At 38.0% G+C, this 10,864-nt stretch overlaps 2 protein-coding genes across 10 annotated transcripts in view; one reads left to right on the top strand and one right to left on the bottom strand.

Annotated features, from left to right (window-relative positions):
* Window positions 1–4,380, top strand: part of LOC107264349 (ras-related protein Rab6) — a 9,393-nt gene extending 5,013 nt beyond the window's left edge. Inside the window, exon 6 of the mRNA XM_015732523.2 lies at window positions 1,286–4,380. Within this exon, the coding sequence (XP_015588009.1) occupies window positions 1,286–1,359 (74 nt within the window). The 3' untranslated portion in view covers window positions 1,360–4,380. The remainder of the gene's footprint in view (window positions 1–1,285) is intronic.
* A 117-nt stretch (window positions 4,381–4,497) lies between these two features.
* The window catches only part of LOC107264359 (neuroligin-4, X-linked), a 206,127-nt gene continuing 199,760 nt past the window's right edge, over window positions 4,498–10,864 (bottom strand). For 8 of the 9 annotated variants that reach the window (XM_015732549.2, XM_025081400.1, XM_015732544.2 and 5 more), the window contains 4 exons: window positions 7,967–8,300; window positions 7,594–7,857; window positions 7,344–7,506; window positions 7,116–7,265 (listed from right to left, as the gene is read on the bottom strand). In XM_015732549.2, coding sequence (XP_015588035.1) covers window positions 7,116–7,265; window positions 7,344–7,506; window positions 7,594–7,857; window positions 7,967–8,300 — 911 coding nt within the window. Of the gene's footprint in view, window positions 7,266–7,343; window positions 7,507–7,593; window positions 7,858–7,966; window positions 8,301–10,864 lie in introns of all 9 variants that reach the window. The other variant, XM_025081401.1, reaches the window with a different exon arrangement.

Consider the following 10,864-nt stretch of genomic DNA (forward strand, 5'->3'; position numbering starts at 1 on the left):
TTTCGGCCCCCCCCCCCCCCCCACATTTCTTTAAACAATATTTTCATATCGACTCATGTCTTTTTGAAACTCAGACTAGTTTAGCTTTTTTTTCCCCATTTAAGACCATGTCGAGTTCGTCGGTTGCACGTGGCATCCTTTTTTCTCTTAATTTCCGTAAAAGTATTATTCGCAAAGTCTGAAAATCGGATGGGCTCTTCGACGTGAGAGCGAGAGATCGCGAAAACGGTGGGATTGAAAATTGCGAAGAAAATCGGAATTGTAAATAATGAAATTTTTTCGAATTTGGGAAATGGATAAACGAATAGGACCCTAATGTAGTTAATAATTATATTGATATCATTTTTATTAATTCCAATTATTGTATTCTTTTAATTTATATAAAAACTCACTCAAACGATCGTCATACGTCTGTTATATTAATTTCGCTCCGTTATCCATTATCTTCAACCTTATTATCTTATCACATGCACCTCCTACTTCGTATTCTTATATTTATACCAGTTTGCTTCGCTCTTGTTTATCACATGGCTTTTAGAGGTGTGCCTCGCATACTGTTTCTTGATCTAATCGTTTTCAGTAAGACATAGAAGACTTTTGTTTTTAACGCAAAATATAAGAAAAGCTGTAAGCTTTACTGAGAAAAAAAAAAGAAAAAGAGGAGAACATGGTTCTAATCAGAGGTGCTTTACAAACACCTATGCAACTCTCACTAAGATGTTTACCGGGATTATATTCCGTCCCATTTTGTACTACATATATTTTATACGCTTTTTAATTATAGCAAAAATAAGGAAAAAAAAAACTTACAAAATAGTTCAATCAATATCGCAAAGTAAACGTTACTCGCCTATGCTTATCCTCGCAAACTGCTGTTCGAATTTGTGCTCAATGTGATTCGTGCGATACAAAACGAAATTGTCGATTGCCAAGAGAGCGAACGATTAAACCTTTAGCTAACGTTTTACGGTAAAGAAAGTAGGTGTTTGGCCTGATAATATTTGAAAAATTAAAAAAAATGACAAACCGAAATTATTAGCAGGATCTATCGTCACGCTCTCCAGAGTCCACAGAAAAATTATTTACTATCCACCGAGCCTATGAAAACAGTGTTTATCTTGTCTACGTTCTCTATATATAGGTATAACGAGCAAGTAGAACAATCTTAGATTTTTATTAATTTAATACGTAACGATATCCACGTTTATTAAGGTGCTCCCACTGCACTCTTCTAAAGAAAAGAAAGACAATGAAACAATTGATCCACCTTAACACACAAAAGCAGCTGTCGACTTGCAGAATCAATCACCGATGCAGAACGGCGCAGAATCGGAAGGCGAAAGCGGCTGCATTTGTTAGGGTGCTACCGATACACGCCGATTTGTGACCTGAACGCAAAACACTGTTGTAACATTGAGAGAGAGGACAAAAAACGAACCAAAGTACCATCGCACACACCATTGCGGGATGCTGGCTTCTTCTGACGTGTATACCTGTTATGCCGCAGCCTGTTTTAGGTTGCGTGATAAGATAGCAAAGAGAGAGAGAGAGAGAGAGAGAGAGAGAGAGAGAGAGAGAGAGAGAGGAGGAGCAAGAAACAAGAGAGAAAAGAAGAAAAAAGCACCAGGCCTTCGAGACACAATTTTTAGCGTACCATTACGTGACGCATGCTACAAATAGACTCCAGGCGTCGTTACTCCTCGTCCATCCCTCCTGCAAGATTTGAGGGATGAAATTGCGTGAGCACGCGACTGCCTATCGGTATTATCGAATAATAATTATCAACTGAATTTATCGTATGGCGTTATCGCTGCCTCGTGACTTATATTTATTCGTCATAACTCTCTGTAACGACATTGCGGAACGATAGAGGCTCCTTCCATCTCCGTATACAATGTAATTTCATCAGGCCAATCTGGCACGATGAATCTTTAATAGACGTTAATTAAAACGCTTACGACGAGCTGCCTACTAGTGTACTTTTTATACATATCTCGATCTTTATACTTTATACTGTCAACCTTTTGTAAAGGTACTTTGATATGCGTTTCGAACATCTACCGTGCGTTCCTTGTAAATGCGTATATTGTACAACAGTGAAATCTGTTTTTTGTAGACGAAAGTGTTTTCAAGACTTTTTAACTGTATATTAGCACAGTAAGGAGGATGGAGAGAGCGACTCTGTCGTTCCCAGTGAATTCTGAGTAATCGTTGCTATTGGCTGTTGATAGCGAGCGGATTTGATTATGGACAAACGATACAGCGAGACCAATGGCGGCAATGGTTATTTATTTATTTATCCTGGCTTTCGATAAATTTGCGAATCGAGTTAAACGATCCTAATTAGGTTATAGGTATGACAAGCGAAATTCCTTGTGGGAAAATGACAGGTTCCGAATAAGGTAGTGATATAAAATTTTTTTATTATCAGACGGATAAGTCTTTAATTTACGATGTTTACACTGTCGCGTCAGTTTCTTATTAATAATGACAGGTCGAACGGGCTACGATGTTGGAATTATTTGTTTGTCACACGCATCAGGTCAAGTTAGCGTCGCGCGTGATTGTGTAGTGCTGTCGATGATGGGCCAATTTTTCACCTAATAGATTTTCGAAAAACTGATAAAGTCTAAATGACGTTGGAGGGATCGATCGAAGTCGAGGAGTCGCAGGAGAATTGTAACTGCTGGTAAACAGCGTTTATGGTAGTTGCGATATACCACAACGACGATCGATCGATCGATTGTCGCGAAAGCGTTAGTTAAAAGTTCTTTCGAGTGGCGTGTCGGAGCAAACGAATCTTTTTTTCCCGCAGACTCGACGTGTCGCTGTTTGTGTGAAGGCTTTAAAAATAATCCACCGTGCTTACATAACCTCTCTAATTAAAGTCTAGCACTGTCTCTACGCTAACCTGTCTCTCTAGTGCCCTAATGAATGCATAGTAGCGTCAATTCGACAAGTCGTACAGCAATATTAAGTAAAGTAATTGTAAAGGCATTGTGTATCGACTGTAGGTTTCTCTTTGCGTTTATCGGCGGGAAATTCAAATCAGTCCACGTGGAGAGGAGGCGTCGGATGAGCAAACAATTTTTTGTTTAAAAAATATATTCAAAATTCAACGTCGTGTAACGATTGTTGGCCAATATAAAAATTCCACAGTGTTATGCATAATTATTTTTTTCTGTATTATTATAACTATATCTAACATCTGTCCTCTCCACAGTAATTGCATCGATATCAAGGTATACAGTTGACGAATTTCTAAGATGCAAGTCATGAAAATTATAACCACCAAATTTTGATTATCAAGTCTCGTTTACACGAAGTAAATAATAGATTGTGCAAGCGTGTGCATTTGATGGAATTAAGAAGGTAAAGGAAAAACTTAGTGTTTTGCGAACGATGTGCGAGGCTTCTGCGTTAACGTGACTGGCATGGTGGAAAGCATCATTGCTAAATATCCTTATGATCTGTCATAATTGTCGATATGGTGTGCGATGTGATGATCGATTGTTAATTTGAAGAAAATTGACATTGCATTTATTATTTTAACGTAGTGGGAAAAAAATGAATTCATATTCAATAATAGCGAGCGTGGACTATCGTTTTAGCTTTGAGCTACGTAGCTGTAGCTAATGCATATGCCAATTGTCATTGTTATACTCTATGGTTAAGAGGTACGTGGAGTCTTTTCAATTCATACACTTTTATTCGTGCCGCAACGAGACGCTATTGGAGGAAAGTATGAGGATTTCTATAGTGGTTGAAATAATGGAGGAATTAATCAAAGTGAAGATACCGATATCGTTACGTATATATTTGACTTGTTCTAAATTATAGATACTTTTTGTATATTTATTCATTTATGAGGGTCACATCGTAAAATTATATAACGCGAGCGTTGTTTTATGAATTTTGACACTGAAAAGAAAAAAGCTTCAGCGATATACGTCGATAAGATGAACTTTGAACTTTGACCCAGTTGCGATCAATGAGATACAGTACGGTTATCCAATGCTCGGTACTGCAGTTGAAATTTAGCGTGTTATATTGATTTCTTATCAGTCTGTCGGATTGGAATTTAATATCGGTGTCTTTACTGGCGATACGCGTGATAATTAGTCGGGTTGTGAATGGAAGGAATTAAAAATTAAAATAATTAACCATGTAACCATCCACGAGGAATGAAATCTCCAAGTGACATGTGTCGTTGTCGTAACGAGACAAATCTTTTGTACTGTTTTAGTATGCGATTTCGTTAGTCGAATGAATCTCACGAAATTTTGCAAAAACTTGTCATAACTGTATGTGGCGACTAATAGTTAAAATAGTGGAGCTTTAAACAAAAACGAAATGAATAAAGGTTTGTGTTCACCGAGATCCGTCTCTGTTTCCCTTTGATCCGGAAACCAATATTTTTTTTTTTGGCTTGGTTTCTCGAGCTTTTATTAACGTCAACTGCTTCGTTTCCACGAACCTGGATTCGCAAGGTTCATGGACGGGTATTAATGTTTGAGAATGAATTCTACAAGTGCGTGGAATACAATTAATATTTCCATATATTTCGTTATATATTTACAATTTGACAACAAAATCGTTAAACATAACACGCGACCTCACGGTGTACCAGAAAAGCTCTTTGAAAAGCGTTTGGGCACGAACGTGAGGTCAGCTAAAAATCGTATTAATATAATAATTATAATAAATTCATTACAATCCCCGTTATTTATACAATATATATATATATATATATACATACACACATATATATATATATATATATATATATATATGTATATGTTATTTCATTTATTTATATTCATATAGTATTTAAATTTCATAAACGTCTTAAACGTCAAGTAGTTCATTTCTCTCTCGCATCCTCGAAATTTTAATAGCTACTCACTTTAATCTTTATCGTAGTCGGATTGTCCATATTTAATGATATTGTATTCACGATTTCCAGTTATACGGTGTGCCGCATTTAAACTCATTCGGCGAAGTGACCCTTTTCACCATTACTCGCGCTCCTATAGTTTCTCGCCGCAAGATGTGAAATAATTATGTTACAAAAGAATGATTAGTCGATTATGGCCGAGCAAGCAGACATCCGTTCGCATTCGTCCATTGGTTAGTCGAAGTCCGTAAAACACAGATACACAGGTAAAACACGTTCCGGCAATTTTTCTTAAATATATACAGTAATCCAAATTCAGTTGCATCTCACACTTGGCAAATTATCGCATTAATTTTTCTTTGTCATCGGACGACACCGACTTACGTGGCAGTACGCTATGCATAATAGTTTCACGTTATTCCACGTTGCACTTAGTTTACGTGGAAGGCGTAATTGGAATTGCAAAAAACATGTAACTCGTCAAAAATTTCAAAAACTCGATGAACGTATCGAATTCTGGAAATTGTCTGTTTCACGGTTTTTTGAATTTTTTTTTTGTTTGGAATTCGCTTCTTACCGTGATCAATTTAACGTAGTGTTATTTTTGTGTGAAATCTTGGAATCAGTGTAAATATTATATGTCATTTCTTTTTGCAACATGTGTCTTTTAACTGTGAAGATACGAAACGTGCAAATATATTGTAACTAAGTCTTATGTCGTCGGGCAGTCTTTTTGCTGTTTGCAGCTTTGTAGTTTTCAATGAAAAATTGTGTCTTTGGAATCGATGAGAAGAGATATCCAGTTTACAAACTTCTGGCGTGTTTCAAGAATTTTTAAATACAAACATGAATTCGTCTTTGCAAAAATCAAAATAAGTATCACGTTGAAATCTATGCAATGTTAAGCGTGTATGCACATCTTTTTGGCGATGGCAATTGCACAAGACAATCGAGCAAACTTAGAGTTATTATTTGTTGCGGTGCTCAAAAAGTATTTAAAAAATCATATTTGAACGTGCGTTCGATGCTTTTTCCATTCTCCAATCACGAGCAATAATTTGGCATCACGCTTCCCATCGCAAGCCTCGGAACGATAAAATATACAGTATGCAAAAAGAATACGGACTACCTGTTGCAGGTAGGGCCTTCTTACAAGGTAGCAAACTTTTGGCATTCTTACGTATAAAGTCTTTCTTTTTCTTTTTGTTTATTTACAAGGAACATCTAACATCATGTAGATAGAATTTATACACGGTTCTTGATCATCGTTACAATTTGAGCCATATTCTCGCATAACATTTAAAATTCATTTTTGATTACCTATCTCCCTTCAACGTACCTCTTTAATTTCGCCTGGAAGTGTTTGATTGAAGTTCCATTTGATTGTTGAGTACCCCAAACTAAAATCTATGCGAATTAGTTGATCTTGTCGGTACTTATTAGTGCCCAGTAATTTTTTAAATTGATTCTCTTTAATTTTTCTCGGCATCAATATTCGATGCCATTATTAGTTCTTGAGCCACCGTCTATAGTCACATCATCCCTAAAGGTAACTCCAATTAAAGTCATAAGTAATATATACCGCAGCTTCACGCGTTATCACTTCTGTACGACTTCACAGAAAATAATCGATCCACGTGCTGTACCTTGTATTGGCATAAAATTTTACTTTACAAGTCTTTATCCAATCATCTTTTAATACTCAATATCGTTTTACCATTACATTACAGTTTATATAGTAAACGTTCACCACAACTCGTGTCTAGATCTCGTTCTTTTTCTTTTTCAAGTAAAAGAATATCGTCAACAATGTCGATCGGTATTCAGCACCCCTTAAGCGATATCTCCCGATCAAATTTTATTCCCGATCAATCCTATTAATAACACGTATCGCACGTTTACACTTGGCACAAACCCCCCTCCGTCGTCGTTGACAGGTCGGCTGCGCTCTCTTCATCTTCAATGTTTACCAGGAGATCCTGACAAGCTGACAAATACGAGAACTGAAGTCGCAGAGCTTCAAGGATTTCTCGAAGGAACTTGATCCTCTTCCCGATCGCCTCAGTCAACGGATCAAGATGTCTCTAGTCGAAGACGAAGAAAGCGACGCCATCCCGTGGTCTTCCTGGCCCGAAGTCATTAGCGAATGAAGTTCTTAGAGCAAGGTTGATGCCGTGAGGACATCAGGGACGACAGGCTTCGGAGGGGGGTCCATGCATCACACTCTCATCTCGCTTATTGTCGCCTGAGACACACGGCTGGAGACGGTTGCACCTTGAAGAAGAGGCTGATTCTCTGGTGGACTCTTCGTCCTGGGTGGTGGTGGTGCTCTGGGTATCGTCAGATGAATGGACCCGTTCGGTGGACCCTGAAGAACAATTATTTATTCAACGCGACAAAGTCGAAGTTGATGGTCGCTGAAGATACTCAATTTCACTAGACTGACCTGGGTCTGCGTATTCATATCTTGTATCATCGAAGCTCTAGGCAGCGTGGCATGTTGTTGATGCTGATGTTTCTGATAGTGATGTTGATGGGGCAGCGTATGAGTGCCTTGGCCTTGTTGAAGCAAAGCATTTGCATCGCTAGGCTGTGCCTTCATGGCGTTTCTGCAAAATTCAAGATCCCCAAGTGAAAGATCAACACCACCTCGAGATGAAGTATCGTATTGATTGAGCCAACAGGAAATTTCATACCTTCTCAGCATCTCATTTTCAACGTCAACGATAACCTGACCACTGCCAGGAAAATGAGAATGGGGCGGAGGCGGTTGCTTCAGTTCAGTGAAACCTCTGGGACCACACTGTTGATTCATCATCTGTTGTTGCTGGAGGCTCTTTACCTCCAGTCTCGTTTTATCTCTCTGGTAATAAACACCCGCGAATATAAGGACATTCAGTATGAGCAAACTGCATCCAATAGCTATAGTGACGCTCAGGGCTGTAGAGTAGGCTGCATATCTGGAAATTAATCAATCGGTTCGATAATTCGATAATTATCGCTCATTAGGAAATATCGTTAACGTGTATTAACAATGGCTAATACTCTTTTGTCTTTTCAAATTATTACCCAGCAGCGTCCAAACTGGCCAGCGTATCTGTACTAGCGTTGTGCACGTTCTGTAGATTAGTACTTTGTATCAAACTGACACAAGTAGTTATACTGTAATCCGTGGTAGTGGGTGGCTCTGTAGTAGCATTTCGCCTTCGATATTCTTCGCCGATCCTACTGAGCGGATCGGGTCTCACAGAACCATCGTATAGGCTGGGATCGGCGTGACCTCGGAAAAGATTGTGTCTAGGTTCCACGTCCTCCATTCCAGCTCGATGAAGTTCAGGTACCAGCCTCAACCAGACTGAAAGCTGATGAGCCCGATAGTGATTCTTCATTCTTGGTTTGAGTCCTGAAATGACAAAAAATCACGGTTACAAAAATATTCCTGCTCCAGGTCACATAGAAGCGACGGATCGATGTGTCTTTAGGTCTATGAAAATGGCGGTAAATTTAAATTCTATTTCACGTAGGATCACACTTTATCGAAAATATTTGAGAGGTTATATGGGGAAAAAGTTACTAGATATATTTTACATTGTACTTTATGTCGGGTCACGAAACAGTTTATGCCTTAGACGGTGCATTGCGTGTTAGATCAGTGGCCAAGGCGTGAGGTTCGTTGACATAGTACTAAAGTTTGATACTAGATGGACAAACAGCGAAGCCACATTGTTTGCCATAAAGGTGACTGTTCATACATGATATATAACTCGATTGTTATTTTGTGTGTATACGTGGGAATTGTTTACTGCTAATATTTGGTAAATCTGTAAAATTAAAAAAAAATACACTTCGAGTGGTGACGTCGTATCGTGACGATTGAATTAAGGGGAAAGGATTCGACCAAGAAGTATTGAATAAGAAATTGGAGTCTTGACTCAACGAGACTTTACTCCCTTTTTATTGAAATTTCTTGACGCGGAGATAAAGAAAAATTTAATTAACAAGACACAATTGCTTTTTTTACTCTTCGGACGCTGATTGTCATTGTATATAGTATGATCGTTCTGGAGATTTTAACTGAACTCGGTTTTCCCTTGTATATTGTACATTTTTTATACGTTCAGTTACGCGTATCTGTACGATCGTACGTTGTACGATATTACGTACGTTTTCTGGTACTCTGACAAAATTATCACGCTTATTACGCTTTAAGCTATTAAACAGAGCTGATATCAGCGGAAAGTTGAGCTTGCCAAATGTACTTGGGATTAATGTATAGGAAGCTGGTAAATGGCGAGACCTTAGCAGAGATTAACAACGCGCAGTCAGACACTATTCTACAAGCAATGTATGTATATAAATTATTTCGTGTCTCAGGACAGCTAGGTACTTATATACAAATATAATATACAGTTTGATGCTTTTTAAGTGTTTTAAAAGCTTTTTTAATTTTTCGTTTGTATTTCGAATATATACTTCACCCACTTATTCTATAGTAATTAAGGGGACTTGAGTAAGGTGACTCGGTCGATTTGACCCTCGTTAATTTTTGACGATTCAATTCGATTGGATCTTGGATTTGTACGAGTGTCAGTTTTCATAGAGTTTAGATAGAGTATTTCTTTTGGTGAATTTATTCTTAGTGCATATATACTGTAAGAGAAATAATCTTTAATGGGTTTTTTTTTTCCAAGATAGAACTTCAAGCGGTAGCAATAGAGTCGCGGAGGCTTCCGGCCAGACGGGACACGTGATATCGCGAGATTGTTTTTATCTGTTGACATTTGCTTCTCAAACGATGAGCATTCGGAGTAGCGATCAGTTTCGCTTGCGACTCGAGAAGACTTGGAAAATGCGACCGAAGCTTGACAAAGGTGCCAGGCAAGACAAAGAGTCCTTTCTGTGTCTTCTTATTGGTAAAAATATATTTTGCACGGCATTGTTAGAGTTTCGTGTTTGAATTCTTTCTTTTATTTTTCTTCGGATTCTCCGACTTATACTTTTCCGATGAGATAGAAGAATTGCGCAAAAAATATTAGTCTCTCACCTGAATTTACCTTAGATTCCCAGTCTCGATCGTTCGATGAATTTTAGTTTTAGTTTTGTTGAAAAATTTTATTTTTTGGGTTTTTCCTTTATTTTCGACTTTTCTTGCAATTTTTACCTCGCAGAGTGAGTCTGATAGTTTACACGAATACATATGAATTTTATCGGTTATTTTTATTGGGAATGATGTGAAGTTTTTCGGATGCCAAAGTATCGATTGGTCAATGGTTGCAGACACGTGGTTTTTTTTTTTTGATCGTATGATTTGAAAATCCTCGCCTCACCACCTTTCCATCTAGCGACATTCAATTTCCCATATTGGAGGAACGTCCGGCCGACCTCCTACGACCCCGACTACAAAATTCAGATTCGTCAAGTATGGAGGGAAGAGCCATTTCCGGTCTCGGGGAGCCAGCATCCGGTACGCCGTGACCGTCACCAGATTGCGTACAGCCGGTCAAAAATCTTTCTACGTTATCCTCCGAGCAGTTCTTTCTGGCTTGCAAACGGAAACGAAACGCGAAAATTCTTTTTGCACCTATAATAGTTTCAGCATTCTCACTTCCGGTTGGTGTAAATTTCATCTTAAAAGGATTACGAAATTGTCAAAACTTTTTTTTCCATTATTCTTATCTAAACTACATGCTTGCCAACCTGTCTGTAACCTGGGGTAATGAACTTAGTCAATTTTTCCCAAGAATGACTCAATATGCAGGAAATAATGAGAACAAATGGTATTGACACTATATATACAGTATATATATATATATATATATATTTCTAGTTGATTGATTTCGGATAAAAATGTCCGCTACCGTGGAACTACAAAGAATTAGCAGTATCTCTAACTGGACAGAAGCATCAAACGAACCGAGAAGTATAGCTTCATAGAAAATTTCTAGTTGATTGATTTCGGATAAAAAT

This window comes from Cephus cinctus, unplaced genomic scaffold (assembly GCF_000341935.2).
Source record: "Cephus cinctus unplaced genomic scaffold, Ccin1 Ccin1_scaffold0168, whole genome shotgun sequence".
Lineage (NCBI taxonomy): Eukaryota > Metazoa > Arthropoda > Insecta > Hymenoptera > Cephidae > Cephus > Cephus cinctus.